The sequence below is a fragment of the Alexandromys fortis genome, unplaced genomic scaffold, assembly GCF_014885135.2.
Source record: "Alexandromys fortis isolate MF-2015 unplaced genomic scaffold, M_Fortis_MF-2015_v1.1 scaffold_6, whole genome shotgun sequence".
Taxonomy (NCBI): domain Eukaryota; kingdom Metazoa; phylum Chordata; class Mammalia; order Rodentia; family Cricetidae; genus Alexandromys; species Alexandromys fortis.
Window position 1 is genome coordinate 10,195,312 of NW_026067902.1, and position 26,269 is coordinate 10,221,580.

General features: G+C 46.1%; 2 protein-coding genes across 5 annotated transcripts in view; both read right to left on the reverse strand.

Moving 5' to 3' along the window:
• The window catches only part of Polr1b (RNA polymerase I subunit B), a 99,917-nt gene that overhangs the window by 66,638 nt on the left and 7,010 nt on the right, over positions 1 to 26,269 (reverse strand). For 2 of the 3 annotated variants that reach the window (XM_050131817.1, XM_050131831.1), the window contains 11 exons: positions 26,052 to 26,188; positions 24,825 to 25,048; positions 24,043 to 24,214; positions 20,625 to 20,796; positions 19,618 to 19,899; positions 18,518 to 18,651; positions 16,509 to 16,679; positions 15,739 to 15,900; positions 14,071 to 14,262; positions 13,457 to 13,710; positions 10,915 to 12,266 (listed from right to left, as the gene is read on the reverse strand). In XM_050131817.1, coding sequence (XP_049987774.1) covers positions 11,384 to 12,266; positions 13,457 to 13,710; positions 14,071 to 14,262; positions 15,739 to 15,900; positions 16,509 to 16,679; positions 18,518 to 18,651; positions 19,618 to 19,899; positions 20,625 to 20,796; positions 24,043 to 24,214; positions 24,825 to 25,048; positions 26,052 to 26,188 — 2,783 coding nt within the window. In that variant the 3' untranslated portion in view covers positions 10,915 to 11,383. Of the gene's footprint in view, positions 1 to 10,914; positions 12,267 to 13,456; positions 13,711 to 14,070; positions 14,263 to 15,738; positions 15,901 to 16,508; positions 16,680 to 18,517; positions 18,652 to 19,617; positions 19,900 to 20,624; positions 20,797 to 24,042; positions 24,215 to 24,824; positions 25,049 to 26,051; positions 26,189 to 26,269 lie in introns of those variants that run through there. The other variant, XM_050131825.1, reaches the window with a different exon arrangement.
• Chchd5 (coiled-coil-helix-coiled-coil-helix domain containing 5) lies at positions 4,530 to 8,351 on the reverse strand. Of its 2 annotated transcripts, none has more exons than XM_050131861.1 (4): positions 8,194 to 8,351; positions 7,479 to 7,619; positions 7,236 to 7,401; positions 4,530 to 4,704 (listed from the first exon to the last, which is right to left on the reverse strand). In XM_050131861.1, the coding sequence occupies exons 1-4, from the start codon at positions 8,235 to 8,237 to the stop codon at positions 4,681 to 4,683; spliced, it is 375 nt and encodes a 124-aa protein (XP_049987818.1). In that variant the 5' UTR covers positions 8,238 to 8,351; the 3' UTR covers positions 4,530 to 4,680. The 2 variants fall into 2 exon arrangements, with proteins under 2 accessions (XP_049987818.1, XP_049987826.1); XM_050131869.1 differs by having other exon boundaries at positions 8,110 to 8,310.

Consider the following 26,269-nt stretch of genomic DNA (forward strand, 5'->3'; position numbering starts at 1 on the left):
CAGGCTACGGCCATGGCAGCTGAGGTAGTTGATAGTAGCCATGATGGTGGCTACCACTGAAATGAATTTAGTGGATGACAGCAACCGAGAGAGTCACATCTGACTGACTGACAGACGGCCTTCTCTCTCTTTGCCTGCACGTATGGCAAGCAGGAGGTAGCAGGGAACAAAAATAAAGCCCTCAACTAAACAGTCCTCAATGAAAGGGATGATGGAAGTCGGTGTTTCTCATCCCTTAACTAAGCTGTTGCCCACTGTGACAGTCAGCCTGTGAGAGCCTTCCCTTCCTGATCACACGTCGCACTGTCCTAGTACCGGGCTCTCTGGGATCATCTCCTGAATCCGTCTCTTATGCCTACACTAAGATTACGATCAGGAACATATGGCACATTAACAGAAGCAAGCCTCTGCCAAGCCATAAAGCTGTGACAAATTTTAAAAGGGCTGAAATGTAAAAGATGTTACCAAACCAATTTAATTAGGCAAGATGACTAGAAAAATTCCCATATGGTTAGAAATTAAGAAATATACCTCTAAATTTCTAAATAACCCAATACCAATAAAGAAATCAAATTAGAAAGGAATTACAAAAATCAAATTTGTAAGCAATGTAATATATATCTCTTAGTAAAGGAAAAGCCTGAAACTTTAATCACAAAAGGGCACAAGCTGTGTGTCACTGGTGTGGTGGTGCACACACCTGTAATCCCAAGGCAAAAGGATCAGAAGCCCAAGGACAGTTTTTGCTACACAATAAATTCAGGTCATCCTGTTCTACAAGAGACTGTGTCTCAAAACAAACAAACACAAACCAAAATAAAGATCAACAAGCTAAAAGTAAACTATAGGAAAAGGTTAATAAACTTGACATACCCTTGCCCATACTATGATACTAGTACAGTGTCTGAAGCAAGAAGCAGTACTACGATGTCGCAGGCCTTAGGATAATGTTGCTATTGTCAACAGATAAATATAACCCCAAATCATAGGCAATGTGATAAAATCCCATAAAAAATACAATTACCAGACACAGATAGAGAAATAAAACACCATAAAGTTGTTCTGCTAGCTTACACATAGGCACAAAGTCTTTGCAGTCAAGTATCGGGAAGTGAAGTCTCCTTTCTTGTAATGTGAGGCCTGAAGAATGCTTGGGCTAATAGATGGTAGGAGCATGATGCCTTTAAGGCTTCCCACTTCACCCCGTGGACCCTCTCATTTAAAAAAGAGGCCATATAAAAATGTTCTAAAATGTCGTCTGGTCCTCCATGTTGTCTGTTTGCCTCACACTCTTAGGAGAATGGAGCAGAACCCCACTCAAACAAAGTAACCTGGGCTGAAAACATCCCCCAAAGTCCGAGGGCTCAACCCACAGCCCAGGAAAAATGAGCTGGGAACAGAAAGGCACCAGAACCTAGGCAGCACTGTCAGGGTGAAAGAAGTGATTTTCACCCTCTGTTCCTCCCGTCCTGCAACCCGCACAGCACCTGGTAGGTAGCTCCTCCAGTCTTGACAATATCAGACTTCCAACCCGACTCCTAAACCAACAAATTTCTTCTGTTTTGGTGTTGAAATAGGAGCGGCGGGGCTGCGTCCCCAGCACCCCGCCCGCCTGCTAGCTTATGCCCCGAAATAACAACACACAAACTGTATTCATTTAAACACTACTTGGCCCATTTCTATCTAGCCTCTTCTCGGCTAACTATCGCACCTGGACTAGCCCATTTCTAATAATTGTTTGTAGCACCCCAAGGTGCGCTTACCAGGAAGATTCTAGCCTAGGTCCATCCTGGGGCGGAGCTGCCTGGGAGAGCAGAGCCTGGCGTCTCCGCTCCAGAGGGCAAAGCTGTCGAGTCTGAGCTCACTTCCTCTTCCTCCCAGCATCCTATTCTGTTTACTCCTCCCACCTATGTTTTAACCTATCAGGGCCAAGGAGTTTCTTTATTGCTTAACCAATGAAATCAACAGATTGATATATGACACTCCCACATCATTTTGGAGGCAAATATTGAGAGGAAACTCCCAATGGGTCAGGTTCAGTTTTCTAAGCTATCACAAATCTTGGGATTCACATGGCTGGCTTCTTTTGGAGTCACTTCAAGGGAGAAGAGACTTGTCTCATGATTAATCTGTATGGAGGTCATTTTGGTTCATTGTTGAACTAAAAATTCTTGATCAAAAACTCTCTGTAATAAGGGGTTTGCTGAGCCATTACAAACACTAGCCAGGAAAGCAAAGGTTCACGCCTAAAGACAAGCTCTCACCATGGCAAGCAGGGGCTACATAGCAGCTCAAAAATTCCTGCCAGGCCAGAGCTAAACCTATAGGTTTTTTTTTTTTTTGTTGTTGTTGTTGTTTGTTGTATTTGGGGGGGAGGGGCATTTCAATACAGTGGCTGGCTTTAAACGTGGCAAACTTTTCAGCTCCCCTGGAGATTATAGATGGGACTCTCTATGCCACGTTAAGGGCATTTTGGGAAACTTGGGGGAAAGAGAGCGACACAAACAATATTGCCACATAGTTTGCAGGGTGGGGTAATGCAAAAAGCCTCGGGCTGTGAGGACAGCACCCAGGAGTAGTTGTTACTGATCTGGGGGTAGAACTAGTTAGTAGAGTGTTCGCATACTGTGCACGAAGCTCTGGATTGGAGCTTCAGCACCAAACAAACTGGGCATGGAGACACACACTCCTATAATCCCAGTCCTTGGGAGGGAGAGACGGTAGGAATAGAAGCGCAGGGTCTTCCCTGGTTACACAGCAAGTTCAAGGCCAGTCTGGGATACATAGAGCTAGTGCCAGGACAGGCTCCAAAGCTACAGAGAAACCCTGTCTCAAAAAACCAAAAACAAACAAACCAAACCAAAAAAAAAGACCCTGTCTCAAAATAAATAACATTTTTTTAGAGATTGGCTGGTATTAACAATTTAAAAAGTACATACATAAATAGCAGCCCTAGTGGTCTGCATAATACAATTTAAGCTTTTAATTAGTCTTTTATCAACATAAAATGGCCTTTTTCTTTCATCTTATACCTTGTTACTGATCAAGCCCCTCTTTTTTCTTCTGGCCTCTGTTCCTTAGCAGTTACATTTAGGATAGTTCAAGTTTTATCAGAATGCTGGGTTTTCTTACCTCTGGATCCTGGACTGTTTCTTCATGACCTGACTGAACTGGGGAGCTGTGCCTGCAAACACTAGGAAGGTGGCACTAACTCGGATCTACATGGGCCAGGTCTCTATGGTGGAGGCTTGATCCCATTACTCTCTGTGCTGTCCTCTTCTGATGAGGAGTTCGCTGATTCCATGAATAGAGGAGCCCGAGGGTCAATGCCTGTGACAATGACCCTCTTTAACAGACAGGGAATTAAATGCACTAATTTTCTCGACACAGTAACTAAGTTCTATGCCATTCTCAGAGGTCTCATTTCCCAAGGTGGTAATGCACTTTTTAAAATTATATTTTATTTGTTTGCTTTACTGGGGTGGGAAGCAGAGGAATGCCCTGCAGCACTTGTGGAGGTCAGAAGGAACAGTTGTTTCTAGGAAACGGAGCTACTTGTGGGTCAGCTCTACCCTTCCCATATGTGGCTGCTGGGCACCAAACTCAGCCATCATGCTTGTGGCAAGCACCCGGAGCCAGCGAGGCATCTTGCCACTCTGGTCACGCACTTTTTAGTGGCTGTCTTCTTGTCTCCCTTTCCCACTCCTGCCAGTGTCTCTGGATTCAGACTGAGAATATACTATCAGTGCCCCATTCTGAGACCTGGCTTCTGGGAAATCAAGACAAACCAAACTCCGGTGAAGGATGCTTCCGAGCCACGTCCTTTTACACTTTTCAGTTTATAAAATTTATCTAACTAGGGCCTCAGGTGGTCAAGTCTGGCCTCAAACTATATAGCAGTGGATGACCTTGAACTTCTAATTCTCAGGCCTTGCTTCTGCCTCTACGCAGTTGTTTTCAATAACAAGGCCAGAATTTTTACCTCCACTGCCCAAGGCCTGTGTCTAGGGCTCAGCTGGTCCTGACTCAGCAGTGGAAAAGATGGGCTGTTTGCTGCTCCTCCCACAAGCCTCAAGAAAATGGTATAAAGATCTACCGAATGCAGGCTCAGGGCACGGCAGAAGGCACAGCATATTGATAGGCATGTGTGAGGTTGTGGGCTGTTCCAGAGGGAAGGAAGCTGGGCATGGCGGCTCACACCTGTAACCCTAGCACTCAGGAAGATTGCTGTGAGCCTGAATCCAGGTTGGTATACATAATGAGCTTCAGTACTGCCTAGACTTAAAAAAACAAAACCCAAAACCAATCTGGTGAGTGTGGGTGGGTGGGAGGGAAGCCTTGCCCCAGCGCACATACAGCGAGCACAGGGAATGACTGTTTGAGTCATTGTAAACCCAAACCTAGAACAGGAGCACCTGGGCCCTCCTGAGCTCTTACTTGGCAGACCAAGTGAAGCTGGGGGGTGGGTGACTAAGCTTCCTCCAGCTCTCCTAAAGCCTGCCCCTTCGATGCTATAGGCTGGAGCCAAAGCCAGTACTCAGTCTTTATTTATTTAGAGTTCCGGAGTCCAGGAAGGCCAGACCCACACCAGAGCCCTCAGGACTCCAAAATGTCCCTCTTCTAGATGAGGACGTCAAGTGAGTCAGTCGTGTCCAATTTCCTCAGGGTCCATGGGGGTCTTCAGGAGGCAGGAAGAGGCTGTGTCTGTGGAGAAAACATAGCAACATTTACTGCCCTTGAAGGGGAGACGAGGCAGACGCAGCAGAGGCTGCCCTCATGGTCCAGTCTAGAGGGGAAAGGTGCCAAGTGGTGACCTTGGCCCCTTGCCACAAGAACAAGTTGTCCACAGTAAGATAAAACCTGGGGCTGGAAGGTACCATTCTGTTTGTTTATTTATTTATCTATTTTAAAATATTTATTTATTATGTACACAATGTTCTGTCTGTATGCCTGCAGGCCAGAAGAGGGCGCCAGACCTCATTACAGATGGTTGTGAGCCACCATGTGGTTGCTGGGAATTGAACTCAGGACCTTTGGAAGAGCAGGCAATGCTCTTAACCACTGAGCCATCTCTCCAGCCCTGTTTATTTATTTTTGGAGGCTGGAGAGAGATAGGACCTAACTCTAGCCCAGGTTGGCTGGGAACTCACCAATAGCCCAGGCTGGTCTAGAGCTCGCTTATGAACTCACCTTCCTACCTCAGTCTCCCTAGTGCTAGAATTACAGGCACGTGGCAGCATTGTGACAAGTGCTGGGGACTCAGCAGGCAAAAATCTCTCATTTTAGGAAACCCCCTTCAAAATGGGAGGGACAGACACACAAAGACACACTAGTCCCCTGGTAGGTGACGTCTGTGTGCAGAAAGGGAGACTTCTGAACCACCAGCAACATAAATATGAGCTCTCCCGCTAAGGCCTTTCTATCACATGGTAGATGAGGGCATTTTCATGTCTGCTAATGTGAAGGTCAGAGAACAGAGGAGGCCTGACACTCACCACCCCCATTAGGAGGAAAAGTGGGAACTGTGACACCGTCAGCATGAAGGAGCAGGGCAGAGGAAGGACTTGGGCGTCAGTCACTCCTACTGCACTGGAGAACCTGGAGCCACGAGGGGAGAGGGTGACGCAATTTCCATTAACCTGCTAAGCCACCTCCCTGCCCTAATTTCCATTCCTGAAAGGAAGAAGGACTGAAGAGATGCTCCTCTTCCAGAGACCCTGGGTTTAGTGTCCAGCACCCACATGGGAGCTCACAACCATCCATAGTAACTCCAACTCCAGAGGATTCCAGGAGACCGACACCCTCTCCTGACGGCCATGGGCCTTAGGCACACATGTGGTCCACATACATGCAGGCACAACACTGATACACATAAAATGAAAAATAAAAACTAAATGGAAAACAAAAGGAAACGAAAGGACGTTATTGTCCAGAAGCTGGAGACACTTGAAAGACAGAAGTATTCCCATGAGATGGCTAAGTAACTGGAATGGACAAGATGCAATCATTCCTGAACATTCCCTATGGACAATTAAAGTCCTTCTAGGCAGTTTCTGCTCTCATAACCTAAATCTGTTCTATGCAAAGAACCAATGAGTATCAGACATAATTGGAGGGCAACCTTTAGCCAAGAACTCTCCTGAAGCATGAGATACAAGGGAAACCGCGGGGTGTCGATGGAGAGAGCTTAAAAGCCAGGGACCAGGAATGGGGGAGCAGAGGAGGTTTTTCCGAGAGAAGTACCACAAAAACAGGGTAAAAATTAGACAGGGGAGGGCAGCCCAGGCAGAACGAAATAGCTAGGAGCCAGGCAGACGTGCCCCTGAATAACTGTGTGCCATCTGCTGGGGGTGGAGAGTGGAAGAGGTGGGTGGGGCCTGAGTCATTCGAGACCAGGCTGGGCTGGAGATGAGAACCCATCTAGCAGAAATGAAACCACAGAGCGGTTTCCATGGAGAAGCAAACATGGCAAGACTTCCTCTCAGATCATTCTGGAACCACCACAGGAGAAGGATTGGAAAGGACAAAATGGATCGACACAGAAGCCCAGAAAATGGCAAGAAAGAAAAGGCAGGGATTGCAGGGACAGAGGACCTCGTGAGAGGTGTTCAGGGGAGGGTAGCTAACGGAGTGACTTCGCCTTCGCAGTGATCCAGCAAGAAATATACAAAGGAGTGTTTCTCACTCTTCCATTTCTGCCATCCCCAGAACATGTTAAGATTTTTTCTAATTGCCCATCAATGGCATTTTATTATCTCAGATATATTGTATATGTGTTTATGTATTATGTACATTAAGATCATTTTTCGTGAACCCCTACACCCCGTTTACCCCCACCGGTACAGCTGAAAGCAATGAAGAGGACAAAATGGGCAAAGAAGGGAAGAAGGGATCCAGTAAGAGTCAGGGACTTTGTTCCCACTGTGAAGGGAAAGCCACAGAGTTCTAAGCAAGGGTGCAATGTGACCAGAATTGAGGTCATTATAAGGAAGCAAGAGGTTCAGGCAAGCCAGGGAGTAGGCTGGGCAGGTGCCCTGGCAGGAGGAGTGTCAAAGAAGGCTAAACTAAACCAGAGGCTGCAACTTGGGGCAGAGAACCACGTTTTGGATTCTGGATTCACAGCCAAGGCATGTGTGGGGATCGGGTAGGGCTAGGACTTAAAGGTATATTTACTTTGAACTAGAAAATGAATGGAGTTGTGAGGGAAAAGAGATGACCTAGTGAGCCCCCTTTACCTTTCCAGGTGTGGGTGAACTTGGCGGCTGCACCTGCTCAGCGCACTGCAGGAAGCGGCGCATGTGTCCCGCACAGTTGCCAACTGCCGCCTCATTCAAGCGAAGACACTCCTCAAAGGCTTCAAAGGGTTCAGCACAGGCCTGGCGGATCTGGCGGATGATGGGGCTGTGGGAGGAGGGCATTTCAGACCCGGAGCATCCACATCCCACTGCCTGCCACCCTCCAGCCCGTTTCCCACTCACTGGGAGGATGTGCAGCGAGCAATGCTCATCTTAAGGTGGTGACAGTCCCGATGCCAGGACTCTGGCTTGGCGGCCACACACTGGCCATACTGATCCAGCTCCCGGCTGCAGTATCGAGCTGTGACTTCCAGGGCTGCCTGCCTGTGGGACAGGGTAAACTGGAGGTAATCTCAAGAGTAGACAAGAAAACGTTCTGATTTGGGTCTGTGATTAGCCTAGGGACCCAGGAGAGATTTGGATTTTTTTTTTTTTTTCGAGACAGGGTTTCTCTGTAGCTTTGGAGCTGTCCTGGAACTAGCTCTTGTAAACCAGGCTGACCTCGAACTCACAGAGATCCGCCTGCCTCTGCCTCCCGAGTGCTGAGATTAAAGGCGTGCACCACCACTGCCCGGCTGCGATTTGTAAATTTTAAGGTTCCTATGATAGGGACAAGCAACGAGGGGCAGAAATAAGAGCTGAGCCCTGAACGTTGTGGTACAGGGTGGGAGTTTTTGGAAAGGCAGTGAAGTCCGAAAACAGAGTCTGGTTACTGTGAGGCTGGAGTATCTCCAGTCTTGACTGCAGTCGTTTCCCACTGGGGATCACGCAGCCTGACAAGCACGATCTAGAGTCGTGGGGAGTTATAACTCACATCTCCAGGCGAGTTCAGACCGATCATAGAGAAGAGACCCGCCTTTTCCGGTGTCAGGTTGATATGGCGGCGCCCAACCCATACCTCCCGGCCTCACTCTTCCGGTCGCCGAGAGTCCTGCCACTCATCCCACCTAGATGCAACCATCATGGCAGCGCTCTGCCTCGTCTTCCGCCTCACTGCTTGTCCGAGTGGGACCCCATGAAACTTCTTCCGGTCCGTCGGCTATTTTGTTTCCGTTTAGTCTTTCTACTTTCAGTCTGCGGCAGCGGCGACGCTTAGAGCACACCGGAAGTAAGAGATCGGGAGTGTCGCTGCAGCTCGGCACCAGAGGGGCGTGTCTCTCCCGCAGTCTGCTGCCGTTCGCTGGTGTTAGTAGCCCCCGGCTGCGGCCCTTCACGCGCTGCGGCTGAGTCGGCAGCCGTGCCCGCCGCCGCTGGACTCAGGGACAGGAGGGGACTGATCTCTCAGCTGAGCTGCCACCATCGGCACATCCCCCTCCCAATAGCCACATTGGGCCTTTCATATGGTTAACTCATACGTGTTCTTTCCCTGGCATAGGTGGTAAAGGCAGGGTGAAAGGGGATTTTATTGCTTGCTCCTTGCAACCGTGGACAAATTACTTCCTTTGTAATTCTCCTTGGTGTGGTGTTTACCCTCCACAGACGCCTTCAGATTATAAGGCTAGACCTGGGAGTCCATGTCCCTGTTTAAAAGGCTAAATACTCAGAGAATTGAGTGTCCACCTGGTATAACAAGGTCTTCTAAGACTAGACAAAACGAGCAATAACCACCGCAGTATGCAGCTGTTAAATGGGGGATGACTGCATGAGCCTCCTCCAGACCAGACAGCACAAAGAAAGGGCTCAGCGCTTCAACACTGCAGTTCCAGGTAAAGGAGTTAACTGGAGGCTATAATCATGTGGTAGACATTTGACAAGGGATGACAGCCCCCCCACCATCTGTAACTGCTTAGATCTAAGACTGGGGCCACACCATGCTCGACACTTTCATCTTTGGGAAATTTGACACTCACCTCCACACTTCAGTTGCCTTTTGGCTGGTGACTCTGTCCGAGTGTGACCAAGAATCAAATGTAGAGAACCATACTGTTAGAAGAGAAGCAGATCCGAGAAATGAAGATCTCAGTTCTTGGGGTTTCCTTTTAGGAAGCTCTTTAGTGAAAGACTTTTAACATGTGTTCATTAGGAAGCTCAAGGACAGCTTTATTAATGAGAGGAGAACCTCAGGGAAGGCGAGGGGTAAACAGCAGCTGCTGAGGGAGCTGGAGGACTCCGCCAGTCTGAGCACCGCAAACATGGCTCTGGGCAGCCTTGCTCTACTCCCCGATTCTCTCCACCTTGCTAAAAACTGTTAGATCCGAACTCAGGTCCTCAAGCTTGCACAGAAAGCACTTACTTAGCCACTCCCCAGCCCCATGTCTATTTATTATAAAACTAGGACTCAATAATTTTCTCTTGAACATGTATTTGTCCCAGATAGAAAATTATATCTACACAGAAACATGTATTTGGCTTCTCAGAGCAGCTTTATCTATAATGCCCCAAACTAGAAACAGTTGAAATGTCCTTCCAAGTGGATGGTTAAATTAGTCCACCCACACTTTGGAGTACTATATAGCAATACAAAGGCATGAATTAATACACAACTTAGATGAATTTAAGAGGAATTTGTTGTTTAAAAAAACTCAAAATATGGTATTTTATGATTCTATTTACATGTATTTCTTGAAATTATAGAGAAGACTGAAGGGTTAGAGATATTACCAGAAGGCACAACATAACAAGTGTCCTATGTATAACACAAATCTACACAGAAGATAACATTCCATGCAACTGTATGTAGGTATACATAAAACTGGAAAAATCTGAGTAAGCTCTTGTGTTGTCACAATGTCTTATCAATTTATTGGTCAAGAATCTACAAGATCAAAAGTTAATGTAAAAAAAATTAGCTGGTGCTGGGCAGTGGTGGCCCACGCCTTTAATCCTAGCAGAGGCAGGCAGTCTCTGAGTTCAAGGTCAGCCTGGTCTACAGAGCAAGGAAAGCCAGGACTACAGAGAAATCCTGTTCCTGTATCAAAATGAAACACATTTGCTGGGTGTTGTCCATGTTGATAACTTTAACTCTGGAGGCAAGAGGATGACTTTGTCACAGTCAACCTCGGCTTCACGGTGAACCCTGCTTACAACAGGGCCTTCAAAACCACAGCTCTTTCTGACACCAGAGATCCGAACAGGACTCCCAGCCACAGGACTGTGAGGTAGACAGAGAATGTGGTGGCTGGGTATCAACCAGTTCAAGGCATTTTCCATGGAAGAATTCAAACACCCAATAACAGGGAAAAATACAGCTGTAAAGTATATACAGTGTTATACAGCTGTGTAAGTATATAGTATACACAAGCACACACACAAAACCCTAATAAGCACAAGAAACTCATACAAAGGTTTTAAAAAAAAAGCAAAGGAACATAGCTACTCACTAATCAAATACACTCAGCCTTAAAGGTGGAGGAAGTCCTGCCACATTTGAAGACATAGCTGCACCTTGAAGACACCGTGCTAAGTGAAACATGGACAGCTGCACGACCCCACTGAGTGAACAAAAGGCCAACTCAGATACAGAGTAGAATGGTGTTCGCTGGGGGCCAGAGACACGGAGCTGCTTATAGCTGACAACAAGCTGCACTTGGAGCTGTAAAGGGGACAGATCTCAGACACACACACACACACACACACACACACACACACACACAACCCAAAGGTGCACAAGGACACTTGGGAGATGACAGATATGTTTATTTACCTTGACCATGATGATGTCACAGCTATACCTATGTTCCAATCCATCAAATTATATATATGACATAGCTTTAGTTTACATGTATATAAAAATAAAAATTACATTTATGGCTTCCATTTTCTGTTTATTATACTGCCTTGCTCTGGATGGATGGCTAACTGCTACTGAAAGCAGGGAACAGTGAACCTGGGCCTGGAAAGAAAATATTCCTGCATGATCTATTATCAATAAATCATTTTTAAAGAAGATACTTATGAACATTTTTAAAGAAATATACCAAAACCAACTTCAGTAGGTTTCAGAGGCACGGAAGCCTTGAATTCTCAGCTGCTTGTTCTTGGCTTTAGTACTGAAATTCTTGTATAGACCCAGAGTGAGCCCATAACATCTTCATTGGATTAAAATCCCCTTTTGTTCTAATCTCCTAACTCAGATGGCCAGGATCAAGTTAAACAACATCCAGTTTTACTTTGATGTTCATAGCTGCCAGCTCAGCTACAAAATACCGGAAAACATATGGCACAGAGACCGTGTCAATGGTGTCGCTGCGGCCACAGACGGTGCAGTTGTATTTTCTGTTGCGCATAGCAGACCAGGAAGGAGGAGGTTTTTCAAGTAGCGGGGAGAGCAAGCTGCCACATTTCACACATACGTGGGCGGTCGAGCGGTCAGAGCAGTTGAAGAGCCGATCATGAAGGAGAAAGGATGTGCCGTGCGCCAACAGAGCGTCCCGCTCCATCTCCCCAAAGCGGATTCCACCCTGGACGTTCCTTCCCCCGATAGGCTGGTTGGTGACTTTGTCCCTGGCTCCGGTTGTTCTAACTTGAAATTTGTCTGACACCATGTGGCGTAAGCGCTGGTAATAAACCACCCCGATGAAAATGTCTGCTTCCAGCTCCATCCCGCTGATGCCACTATACAATCGCTCAGTGCCATAGAAGTTGTAGCCAGCAGCCTTTAGCATCTCCCCAAAGTACCCTAAGGCTGAGCTCTCCTCGGAGAAGATGAAGGGGGTAGCATCATGGCAGAGACCGTGCAAAGCCGCAGACTTCCCAGCCATACTTTCGATTAACATCCCAATGGTCATACGGGAGGGAAACCCGTGAGGATTAAACAGAATGTCGGGCACCATCCCACTCTCAGTAAAAGGCATGTCCTCAGCTGGCCACAGTCGGCTCAAAATGCCCTTCTGGCCGTGACGGCTGGCAAATTTATCTCCAATAGTTGGATTCCGAGGGACTCGTATCGTGATACAGATGCATTTGAATTTCCCACTGCCCGTGTCATTACTACACACTTTAATGTTGTCCACAATACAATTTTCTTTACTCCTAGAGAAAAAACAAAACCAGGAAATAAAGTCAAGCTATTTGCTCTGTTTGTTGAGTCTCCCTAGGCTAGCCCTGGCTGGCCCACAACATGCTGACCTAGAACTTGCAGTGAGCCTCCTGCCTGTTTCCATGTGCTAGAATCACAGGTATGTTTGACAAAGTTTACCCAAGCTTTGTACAGAAGAATATTTAAATTTTTTGACACAATTTAATGTTCCATAAAGTATATGTGTAAATATAGCTTCCATCTGCTTACCAATGTTACCAATGTTACAAGTTATTCATGACTAGGATTACTAATTATGTTTATCTGAGAGAGCATCAGCAATGGAAATACTGAAGCCATTTTACTGTAAAAGCGGCTGAGATAATTATTCATCTTCATCAAGAGGCACAATGAACATTTCCCTAGAAAACCCCCTAAATGCCGGTGTGACGGAAACGATGATAGAAACCAGCACTGAAACGGGACAGACGCTGACAGCGCTGACTTCAGCACTGACCGGAATGCCACCATGCCGAGCTCCACCTCCACGTTATGGGATTGGAGCCAGACCTTTAGGATGAAGCCTCTTCGACAGACAGCGGCTTTACAGAAAGGCTCTGAGCTGTTCACTGCTGTCTGCCTTTCCATTCTTCCCCACGTCAGCACAGAGGCAGTGCCCCCATGAGTCCACCTCAGTGACTCCACAGTGCCTCAGTCCTGAATGTCCTTGTCCCCGAACACAGACAGACTTTGTTTTACTTCTCAGCCTTGCCTATTTTGTTAGGGCAGCAGAGATTTAAAATAATAACTAGATTTTATATATAATTTCCCTTCTGTAAAAAGATCACTTCATTAGCTGGGCGGTGGTGGCACACGCCTTTATTCCCAGCATTCGGGAGGCAGAGGCAGGTGGATCTTTGTGAGGCCAGCCTGGTCTACAAGAGCTAGTTAGCTCCAGGACAGGCTCCATAGCTACCAAGAAACCCTGTCTCAAAAAACGAAAATAAATAAATAAATTAATTAAAAAAAAAAAAAAAAGAAAAGACAACTTCATTGACCTATGGTAAAAGTCACTAAGAAACAGCCTATAAAAACCATCAGGGGCAGGCGGGTTGACACAATGTGCTCCAGACCAGTCAGGGCTCCTAGGGACACACTTCCCACTAACAAACCAACCAGCAATCCAACATACCCCCAAACTTACTTATAGTAAACCACGAAGCCTTCCCCGGTGTTAAGGTTGAGGTAGCTGTAGTAGGGGTCACCGAATTGCAGCTTTGCTCCTATGAAAGGCAATCCATCATCGTCCAACTTCTGCATAACCCGTGGGTCACCAGGTTTGACCCCAAACACAAGATTATCGTCCCCTTGCTTAAATTTTTCAGAGAGGTCTATGAATTCAGACTTGTAGACACTTCCATGAGCAAAGCCTCGTTCCCAAGAAGCCTTGTTCACAATCTGTGGAGTCAAAGAAAAAAAATTAACTTATAAGGGCAAACAAAAATTTTCAAAATATAACCAGTTAAGATTGGACAAATACTTGGTTCAGGGTAACTGGCATTTGATTTTGAAATAGCATCTCCAAATTACTAAGGCTATCAGGATCCAGATTTATAAATGGCTTAAGATATGATCAAAAATAATCATAAAAGGTAAACATACCAAGACCTCACAGCAACCTTGACCTCAGATCAGGAATTAACCATTTAAAGAACAAACACATTTGCTATTATGTCCTTGAGGACACAAACATCCCTTCAGTCAGTGAGCTCACAAACAGCAATGGGAAAGATCAGAGTCACAACTAACAGCCCTCACCATGGCATCTTCCATGTCGTAGCCAGTGTAGGAGATCACAGCTACAATGGCGTTTGTCCCGATCGGATAGTTGTCCATGTCGTAATAGTCATACATGCATGGTCTCACTAGCGGGCTTTGAGGTGTCTGAAGACGGTAGAGTTTATTATCTGATCGGTCTTGATAAGTGAGCAGTGGGAAGCCCATGGTCTGCTTACCTACGGAGGAAAAAGATGTCTTTGCATCTTGTTTTCAATCCTCAGTTCTCAACGTGCTCCGTAAAACTGGAAGCAACTACAAATACATACAAACACATGCCACGGGGATGAATAAAGCAAGCACCACGGCTCTGGAAGGAGACGGAGCCACTGTAACGCCCTGAACTAAAAGTCTGTGCTCAGGATTACACAGCCGGGGAAGACTCCTTCAAGTGAGTGTGGAAAGAAATTTCAGAATAATGAAAAAGAATTCTCAGAATAAAGGCTACCAGAGAATTTGTAGTTGGTAACCTGTACTATAAAAAAAAGGATCTGGGATGTGTACACCCATAATCCTAGTACTCAACAGGCTGAGGCCGGAGGATACTGCTTGCGTGGACATATGCATACCGGAAGAGGGAATCAGACCCCAGGGACTACCGACAGAGATGGCTGTGAGCCACCATTGTTGAGTCACCATAAGGGTGAGGGAATTGAACTCAGGACCTCTGGAAGAGCAGCCAACGCTCTTGACTACTGAGCTCTCCCTCCAGCCCTGCTGGAAGAGACTGAACCAAGACCAGCTCAAGGAAGGCTATGGGGTAAAGAGCACATCAAATGCTGCAGGCTTTAACTGTGGATAGAAATCAAGAGCACTCAGAGTGACAGTTATGTGAATGTGTAATGGCTCGAACCCCTCAGAAGTCAAGTCATGAGATTCAGACAAACGGAAGTCATGTTCTGTGACAATGTAAATGTCAAGAATGACACAAACAAGCTACAAGGCTCTTCTGCATCAAAGGAGACAAATGGAACACAAGTGATCCTGGATGGGCCTTTGAGTCCCTGCTTGCTCCAAACCAAGTAAGGACTAAAATACGGAGCGTGTGCTGCTCTTGCATACATTCCATATTCTCAGTTCCCGGTCCCCATGTCAGTGGCTCACAACTGACCATACCCCAGCTCTGGAGGGAGGGACTCAACGCCTCTGGTTTCTGTGCATACATGTAGTACTCTCTCACACACGCAACCTAAAGTAAACTATTCTTTGTTTTTGTTTTTTCGAGACAGCATTTCTCTGTAGCTTTGGTGCCTGTCCTGGAACTAGCTCTTGTAGACCAGGCTGGCCCCAAACTCCCAAAGATCCGCCTGCCTCTGCCTGCCTCTGCCTGCTAGTGCTGGGATTAAAGGCGTGCGCCACCACCGCCTGGCTTAAAGTAAACTATTCTTATAAAAAGAAGTCAAACGCTAAACTTCCTGATTTTGAATAAATCCCCTAAGGAGGCTTGTATGCATGCACCAAAGGGTGGGAGAGACGGTGCTGGGCCTGAAGTCTTCAAGTGAAGAGCGAAAGTTTGAGCCAGGAGGGATGTTCACGAATAGGTGCGGGCATTCTTTATGCTATTCTTGAAGCTGCTCAAGTTTGAGATTACTTCAGTTTAACCTACGAGCACCTTTTGTGTGTGCACGCACCAACCAGCAGCCTGCCCACCTTACCCATCTGGCACTGGTACATGTTCCGAGGACTCTGGTTGTGATCAGAGAAGGGGATGAAGTTGGCGATGACACTCAGCAGGCTGTGAGGGAAGAGCTCCTGGTGTGTGGAAATTCCGGCAAAAACCTCATCCTCAAAAATGGCAACGTTCATGAAGAGCTGGAGCAGAGGAGGGTAAGGAAGGAGAAGCACAAAATAACTGTGGTTGTCTCGGTGCTTCCCAGGGGGTAGCGCTCAAGGCTGCAGAGCGTTTAAGTTCCTAGCCCCATCATGAATGCTGAGGAGCTCCGCTCTTCTCTGCTACTGCTGTGGAGATGGTGTTAGGGCCCGTCTGTGTGTGCTAAGCACACAATACTTTCCCCTTAGACATTTCATCCTGCGTCTACCCTGTCCAACTGTCAAGGGCTGAAAAGGAAGAAAAATATTTATTTATTTTGGGCAGAGTTTCTCTGTGCAGCCCTGGCTGTCCTGTAACTCGCTCTGTAAACCAGGCTGGCCTCAAACCCAGAGATCCGCCTCCTCTGCCTCCTGAGGGCTGGAATTAAAGTGCACCACCACCTGCTGCACTAAAAACCTACAGAACTACACAGAGAAACCCTGTCTCAAAAAACAAAGAAAGGAAAAAAAAAAAAAAACCCAACAACAAACTACTTAGTGCTGGACAAAGAGCACCAGAAAAACAGCTGGATTTTCTGTCAGTGCTCCTGAGAGTGAAAGTGAGCCCCGGAAACTGTCCGACGTAAGCACACACTGCGGTAGGCACCCACCTGTTCCATCGTTCCAATGAGTTCTTCTTTGCCCAGTTCCAAGTTCTGCACAGGCCTCACCAGCCTGCAGGGGGTGGTGAAGAGGTACAACCCCGGGTACAGGCTTGGCTTTCCTGTCATGGGGACCAGGGCCACCTCCATCCAGGGAGGAATTCTTTTCTCCCTCAACACCTGTTTCAGCAGAACAGAGAGTTTAATGAAGAACAAACGTATGTTTTACCCCGCCCTCGCTGCCACCAGAGCCAGGTAGAATGGGAAAGGAGCGGCATCTAAGAAATTCTGTCACCCCAGTAGGAAAACCTAGTGTTCCAAGACCACAGCTGTCCGCTCCAGTCTTACCCCGCATAGAAGGCCACTCAGCCCACTTGAGAAACGGCAAAAGATTAAGAAAAGGCAAGTTTATTCTCTGATGTCTGAAATATAGATTAATGAATTTCCTTTCAAACAGTTACATGAAAAGGGTCTTTCTTTTGAAAATTAAAAAGAACAAAACAAAGCAAACGGGGATGCTGAGATGGCTACACAGTAAGGAGACACAGCAGACACTGCACTCACTTTTAAAAGCTGGGGTTCAGTTCCCAGCACCCATGTCAAGTGGCTTACACGTGCTGAGAACTCCACTCCCAGGGATCCCGCGCCCTCCTCTGGCCTTCACAGGCATTGCATGCTTAGATAAAAAAAGTCAGGGCAGTGGTGGTGCATGCCTTTAATCCCAACACTTAAGAGGCAGAGGCAGGTGGATTTCTGTGAGTTCGAAGCCAGCCTAGTCTACAAGAGCTAGTGCCAGGACAGCCAGGGCTATTAGACAGAGAAACACTGTCTTGAAAAACAAAAAAACAAACAAACAAACAACAAAAAAATTCTTTTAAACCCATTTTTAAAAATTTCTAAGTGAAGGGAAAAATATAAATCCAAGCTACAATAATTTAAAAAAGATTAAAGATCTATATACAATTAAGGGATTCACAGCTACACCTTATCAGCAAAAATGAAAGGGGAGGGAGGAGCCCGGAAAGGACAATGAGAAGGGACAGCTCTAAACTGAGCTATCTCTCGGGGGCCCTTGAATCTGCTGTTAACTGATTCATTGTGTGCCTGTATACTGGTCCAGGAGAGCCTCAGCAGTCAGCTCTTTCCTGTGACCTTGAAGGTTCTGGGGATTGAACTCAGGTCTCTAGGACTGACAGTAAGTGCCTATACTCGACTGAGTCAACTTTCTGGCCCCAAACTGAATTAACATTCACGTTAATAAAGAACTGATAAAAGAAAGCCAAATACAGAAAGAAAAATTTAAAAATCATTGGCACATAAAACCAAGATTCAGCTCACCAAAACAAACCTTAGTGGAGGCAAAAGCTTAAGAAGAGTAGAATAGGGGCTGGAGAGGTGGCTCAGAGGTTAAGAGCACTAGTTGCTCTTCCAGAGGTCCTGAGTTCAATTCCCAGCAACCACATGGTGGCTCACAACTATCTGTAATGAGATCTGGTACCCTCTTCTGGCCTGCAGGCAGAACACTGTTTACATAATAAAATCTTAAAAAAAAAAATAGAATTCTGACTGGGCTAAGGGAGGATGGCCAAGGCCCGTGTGGACTACAGAGTGGGTGCAGGACATCCACCACAGTCACAATCATTTAGCAAAGATAGCCAAGGAAGCAGGAATAACTCAGTGGGGAACCATCAATCAGTGGGTGAAGTTAGCTGAGGAAAGGAACCATCACATAGCTTTCAACTCTCTCTCCACAAATTACCCCTGAAAAACTCTAGCCTGACACCAACCTAAGAGGTCCAGGTTAGTACCTCCCAAGGACAAACAAGAGGCTCAGCTGGGAGGCAGCCAGCAGCCAGCTGGTGGTACTCTTATGAAGTCACACTGGATAGATAAGTAGACAGGGACCTCAACGAAACGCCTAATAAATAATTATAGGTCACATATCTGTCACTAACCTAACATAGAAGGCAAGACTACCAGAGCAAGCAAGATAAGGCAATCCAGAGACCGACCATCACCTTAAAGCGACGGAGAGCGTCTGCGACCTCAGGAGCAAGATCCTTATCCACCCAGCCCACCATGACACCATCCAGCAGGACAGGGTAGCATTCACTGTATGGTCTACAAGATGCCGCATCAACAGGAGTGACACCTGGGAGTGGACAAGAAGAATAATAAAATCAGAAGGCTTCATCCAACATTTCCAGCTCCCGGAGACACTGGGACTGCTTTCTCAGTAAGGCTGGCCAATTGTCCTGTCTGTTGTAGTGACAATTTGTTTGTGCTCCAACAAATAAAGCTTGCCTGAAGGTCAGAGTGCAGAGCTAGGTCACTAGTCAGCCTCAGAAGCCAGGCAGAGGTGGCACACACCTTTAATCCCAGTACTCTCAGAGGCAGTTCAAGGTCACCCTGAGCTGCGTGAAACTGACTCTGTCTAAAAAGAGAAACCAGAAGATGATTCCAGCCAGCCTTTGGGATCAAATGCCTTTAATCCCAGCGCTAAGAAGGTGGAGAAAAAAAGTGATATGGATGGGTAGAGAGAGGAATATAAGGCGGGAGGAGACAGGAACTCAGGGCAGTCTGAGGATTCATAGAGAGATGTAGTTTGAGGTTTCAGAGACAGCAGCAGTCTGAGGATGCATAGACCCCTTTGGTCTGAGTAGTGGTAGAAGTAAGAACTCTCTAGTGGCTGACTGCTCACCCTGATATCCTGACTCCAGGTTTTTGTTATAAGAACAATTAGAATTCATGTTGCAGTCTGTACAGCACAAAAGCTTCCATACTGCTTGTAAACTGCCTCATCAAGGCCATACAGAATCTAGAAAAGGGTCTGAGAGGATGGCTGGGCACAAGGGAGGCTGCACAACACCCCTTTCATACACAACAGCACCTAAACTCTGAATACTAACGGCTACTCTCATTCACACCTTTCTATTACCAACACCAATGACATTTTGCTGGTTTTAGTTCCAGAAATGCATGAGAGAGAAGCCAAGGATGCAGCCCGACTCACGTATGGAGGACTGAAAAGGAATTCACTGCTGAACCCCAAAGGGCAACTTTGCTGCTTGAGGCTGTGCAAAGCCAGCAAACCCAGCTGGACTGTCCAGTGTCCTACCTAAGCCACAGAGCAAGGCCGGGACAGATGCAGTGTACACGAACTTCGTGACAACCTCGCATGTGGCAGTCAGGTGGTTCAGCAGCCCACACGGTGCTCCGTCTGGGGTGTGCACAGGACAGAGGAAGCCCCAGGACTCTGGGAGCAGCCTGCGCACTGTGGTGGTCCTCATCTTGGCAAAGTCAGCCCCTCTGTGCACACAGCGGAAATGGGAGAGATAGCGGATGAAGTTCAGCTTGTCAGCCACAACACACAGACCGGAGTCTTGCAGGAAGCCAAGACCTTAATAAAGAACAAGACACTCAAATCAAGACAAAGTCTTTTTTAAAAGCCCCAAACTGTCTGTTTCTGATGCTTCAGGGCTAGGGATATAGCTCAGTGATAAGAGCATCTGTCTAATATATGAGCGGGCCCTGGGTTCGATTCCCCAGACCAACCCCCCCCTCCACATATATGTTTGCAACATGGGATATTAGTTCTGATAACCTCCCCCCACATACACATTTGCAGCGCAGAATATTAGTTCTGATAAATGGGGAAAAATCAGATTAGATTGGTCTGAGAGCCCTGCCACTGCATAAGCACTTGCTGCCATGCTAACGAGAGAAATCAGTAGCACCTGTCCAAATAGAAGAGCAGATTTCTGGATCCCAGTTAGCCTTTCTTATGTTTTCAGTTCATTCTAATACAAGAGGTTTAGGGAGGGACACAAATACAAACCCTTCCAGGCTGCAGCTGTAGACCTGCAGACACACGCAGTCTGTCTGTATGTCCAGACAGACATGCGGTCACCGCTTTCCAGGAGTCATGGAATGTGTCTGTTCACTAGTGCTGGATTTACAAAAGCAAGACACTTCGCCGAACCCTTTAGGTTGGCAGACATTTGTCAAAATTTACTATAAAATCTGACTTCAGTGAGGGTTAGCTTACTCTGGAATTCTGCAGCAACGTATTTTATTATATTATGCACATAATTTGAAAAATATAAATCGCCTGTTTCATTTTACCTGTTTTCGAACGCAGATTCCCAGTAGCAAGAAGATATTCAAATGGTTTCGTTAGTTCTGATCCCATACTAAATATCTTCAGCAAATTCTCATTGTTTATGGATACATTGGTCTTCTGAGCCCTCTTATCTAAAGCTATCTTAATAGACACTAGCCAATTTTCCATTTTTTCCTAAAAGAAGAAAATGTTAAATTTAAAGTAGTACATGCTTTAAATATCATAAATGCTACATCTACCCCCCCCCACAATCTACACAATCCAGTATAAAGGCCCACTGTCTATACATGCGGCAAAGGATGCATCTTTAGCACAACCAGGGTTGTAAAAGACAGCCCTTCAATGTACAACTGAAAGTCTAGCATTCTTAAAGACAGAGACAGGAAGTCTACATCAGGGGCCCATTGATTTGATTACACTGTGTAAAGATAGGTCACTGTGTTTAATAAAAAACTAAATGGCCAATAGCTAGGGAGAACGTATAGGTGCAACTTTTAGACAGAGAGCTCTGGGAAGAAGAAAGGGGGAGTCGCCAGCCAGACGCAGAGGAAGCAGGACGTGCAGGAGAAGAGGTAAAGCCACGAACCACATGGCAGCACACAGATCAATAGAAACACATTAATTCAAGCTGTAAGAGCTAATTAGAAACAAGCCTGAGCTAAGGCCAGGCTTTCATATGAATAAGTCTGTGTGTTTTTATTTGAGAGCTGGTTAGCTGGCGGGATAGAGAAAGATCATTACAGGGGCTGGAGAGATTGCTCCGTGGTTAAGAATGAGCACTGCTCTTGCAGAGGTCATAAAATCTGGGACATGGGATCGGGATAGTGGGCCTGCCCTCGAGGAGCTGGCCCTGCTCCCTGATTCACATTCCTGCACTGTATCCAAAGACCCTTTCTCCATGGTGACAGATTATACTCCCGAAACCCACAAGCCCAAAGTTGGTCATTTTGTCAAAGTAACAAAAAAAGTAACTAATATAAAGTATTGCAAATTAATTTTAGCAAATGTTGAAGACATGGAACAAAAAGACAAAGATTAGCTGTATCCAAGGACGTTCTTTTATGCTTGGTCATCCATGCTATGACCAAAATTTGATGAAACTATACTACAAATATTAATTAGAACCAGGCATGGTTCTACATAACTAATCTCAGTATTTGGAGGGCTCAAACAGGAGGATTTAAATTAACTGCTGGAGAGAGACCTTGTCAAACACCGAATAACAAGAAATCAAACAGCCGCCGAGGAGATGGCTCAGTAGGTGATGCGCTTGAGTGGGTGACATGCTTGCCTTGCATGTGAGTTTGGATCCCCAGCATGGAAAGCAGGCATGGCAGCACACGCCTGTCATCCCAGCACAAATGAGACACAAGCAGGTAGATCCTGCAGCTTGTTGGCTACCCAGTCCAATCAAATCAACAAGCTCTAGGTTCACCGAGACCCTATCTTAAAATTTTTTTTCCACCGGGCAGTGGTGGTGCACACCTTTAATCCCAGCACTCAGGAGGCAGAGGCAGGTGGATCTCTGTGAGTTTGAGGCCAGCCTGGTCTACAGCGCTGAGTTCCAGCACAGGCTCCAAAGCTACAGAGAAACCATGTCTTGAAAAACAAAACAAAAAAAATTTTTTTCAACAAATGGATGAATCTATAAAACATATTGAGTGAGGTAATCCAGAGCCAGAAAGACAAATCAGAAGTGGCTTTTAGACATAAAGCGAAGAAAAACCAGCCTACAATTCAAAACCCCAGAGAACCTAGACAATGAGGACCCTAAGAGAGACATACATGGATCTAATCTACATGGGAAGTAGAAAAAGATGAGATCTCCTGAGTAAATTGGGAGCGTGGGGATCAGGGGAGAGGGTAGAGAGGGAGGGGAACAGAGAAAAATATATAGCTCAATAAAAACAATTAAAAGAAAAAAAGAAAAACAAAAACACACACACACAAAAACTGCCCGAATGCATACACACACACACACACCATAACAGGTACATGCATATAGTACACAATTTTTTTTTTGTTTTTGTTTTTTTGTTTTTTTTTTTTGTTTTTTTTTTTTTTTCGAGACAGGGTTTCTCTGTGGTTTTAGAGCCTGTCCTGGAACTAGCTCTTGTAGACCAGGCTGGTCTCGAACTCACANTTTTTTTCGAGACAGGGTTTCTCTGTGGTTTTAGAGCCTGTCCTGGAACTAGCTCTTGTAGACCAGGCTGGTCTCGAACTCACAAAGATCCGCCTGCCTCTTCCTCCCAAGTGCTGGGATTAAAGGCGTGCGCCACCACCGCCAGGCAGTACACAATTTTTTTTTTAAAAGGCCAACAATCCAATCAATAAATGAGCTAAAAGCAGAGACAGTTTTCAGAAAGTGAAGCACAAATGGGTAATAAACATTAAGAAACGGTCAATGTCACCAGTCATGGGGGAAATGCAAATAGAAACAACAGTGAGATTCTATGCAACCCATCAGAATGGCAGTCAAGAAAACAACACGGAGACGACGCAGCCAGATGGGAAGCCTGGTGCACTGCAGGGGAAGGTGAACCAGCGCTGCCATTACGGAAGTATAACGGTGCCTCAGAATATTAAAAATAGGCCTGGGGCTGGAGAGACGGCTCAGCAGTTCGGGGCACTGACTGCTCCTCCAAAGAACCCAGGTTCAATTCCCAACACCCACATGGCAGCTCACAACTGTCTGTAACTCCAGTTCCAGGGGACCCGACACCCTCATACAGACATACATGCAGGCAAAACACCAACACACATAAAATAAAAATAAATAAAAATATGTATTAAATATTAATAGCTTCTGTGTGACCCTGAAGGATTAAATCAATGTATCACAAAAATTCTTGCACACCAACTGCATACCAGCCCAGGTAACAAAGAGAAATGGATAAGGAAAACACAGTGCATGTATTCATAATAGAAGGGTTTTCTGTGTTTTTGGCATTTCTTTTTAACTATAAGGAATGAAGTTTTATAATTTGGAGGAAAGTAGATTCAACTGAAGAAGTCCATTAACTGAAATCATATTAAGAACGCTAAGTCAGCTGGACAGTGGTGGTACAAACCTTTAATCCCGGCACTCGGGAGGAAGAGGCGGGCAGATATCTTTGAGTTCGAGGCCAGCCCTGGTATACTGAGTGAGTTCCAGGACAGCCAGGGACAGACAGAGAAATCCTGCCTTGAAAACAAATTTTTTTTTAAAAAGGAAAGAAAGATAAATAAGTCAGTCTCATTTAAAAAAAAAAAAAACCCTACCTTTCATTTGAGAGCCTCAGGTTTTACATGGAAACAAAAGATCACGTATGTACAGGTGACACAGAAATCTGGAGCCAGAGTTTTGATTAAGTCCCTTACTGCTGAACAAAAGGACGCGGTGTAAGATGCCCAAACTAGGAATCATCAGCACGCACTTACCTTCAGAAACATCAGGAAGAGCTGCCCGGGGGTAAGGACTTCCTGATTCACTAGGCTATCGGGGTTGTCCTCCATGCACTCGCCTCTGGCTAGAGCAAAGAGCTTCCGGGTCATGAGACAGAGCAGGTAAAACTTCTCAGTATCGGACTTCAGGTGGATACAAATGCACTGGCTGAAAGAGAAACAGAAACCTTAAAGCGGTTCTGCCTTCTCCTGCCCAGCTCCCAGTGACCAAGGTGCCTACTTCACATTTACCTAACATTTCTTCCAAAACTGTTCTTCACCTTTGCTGGCCACAGCAGCAGATAGCACCACCAAGTCTGCAGCTGTGCTCAGCAACAGAGAGCAATCAGCAACACCTGCAGCTACTCCACAGCTCAGTTAAAAACAACACTTCACTTTCTCAGCCGCACTGGCCACATGGCAAGTGCTCGGCTCCTGCCAGGGTGATCTAGGACTCTGCTCCTTTAATACGTGGTTATGGAAGAGAGTCGTTGCTACAGGGAAATACAGCCCCATGTTGTCTGCAACTTTCAGAGATACAGAGAGGCAATGTGTGTCTATGAAGAGACAAAGTGATCACTGTAACCAACAAAATGTCAACACTGGTGACCTCCAGCGCTCACTGTCTTACTTGAACACTGTAGCAAACTTGAAATTAACATGGGATAAAAAAAGCAAAGCTGCCCTCCTGGCTAGGACCACAGCATGCTACCCAGGCTCACTTCCTAGGCATGAACCCATCTTTCCCCCTCTCCCTTCCCAGCCCAAAGCACACATACTTGAACAGGAACTTGGCAGCTTCCTCATTTGGGTACCAGTCAGGGAGACTGAGCTTCACTCTGAAGCGCTCGCCCAGATAGTTAAGGACCTGCTTCTGCGTGGAGCAGCCCTCTTCCATGACAATCCTCAACATCTGAGAGACAGAATTCTTAAAGAAAGAGTCTTCCTCTTTGCCTTTGATGAGCTCCTGGAAAATCTGATAGTCGGAAAAGCTCACAAGTGCCTGAAATAGGAAAAAAAAAATACTTAAAGCTTTCTTTTAAACAACTACCAAAGGTTTAACTCACTTAGTTACAATCTTCCCCTCTAATAATTGTTAATGTCCAAGCAAAACTAGCCCTCCGAAACAAAACATTCTCTTTACACCAGCCAAACATCGAAGTCGCAGTGATTCTACTTCTAGGTAGGCAAAAAACGGAATCGTGTCTCCTCCCACTCTGAATTAGGGCTGTCCCTACATGACCAAAATATGGCAAAAAGGAGATGCCAGATCCCCAAGGCTAGGGCATAGACCGTCCTCTATCTCATCCTCTGGGCTAACTCCCAGGGGAGAGGGGAACTGAGACCTCCGACCAATAGCCACCAAGTGAGCCACCAACTCTATACTGGGGTCCTGGAAGCCTGGTCAAGCCAAGTGACCGCAGCACTTCATTTATTTTTAAATTTTTAATTTTGATTTGAGAGAGGAAGAGTGTGAGTGTGCGTGCATGTGTAGGCATACACAAGCCACAGCACATGGAGGAGGTCAGAGGACAAGTTTTGGGAGCCAGGTCTCCTTCCACTGGGGGTTCTGGGGACCAATGCAGGCTGTCAGGCTTGCATGGCAGGTGCTTTTTCCCGTGGAGTCATCTCATCACCCCGGGAGCACCTCCAAAAACTTCAGTGTGACCTATGACCTATGCAGTCAAGCTGGTCCCAAGTGCTACATCTCCAGAGACTCTGAGAAATGTTTATTTCAAACAACTGGTTTTAATAGAGCAGCAACTAATTCGTACAGCATATATGGTCATGCTCTGTTTATGGTACGAGCGGGGATGGGGGGAGACAGGGTCTTGGTATGTTACCTTAGCTGGCCTAGAACTTGCAGCCTCCAGACTGCCTCCTCAAAAGCCTGGGTAACATTACATGCACATGTACTTAACAGAAAGAAACCATCTACTACTCATATACAAGATACAGCTTCCAATGAGCCTATTTATATCAAAGACATATTCATCTCATCTCACCTTAAGTGCAAATCCCAAAGGAAGGAAAAACAGCTCTTTCCGGTAAATAAAGTTCAACATAACTGTACCATTCTCCACATAGTGAAGGTTCATGTTGACGGCGGAATGCTCTTCTCTCACACAGTGCATGGAGACGCCTGCCAGAGGAGGAGCAAGGAGTCAGGGCCCAATTCTTTCATTTTATCACCATAATCAATGGCAAATCACTTAGCACGGTC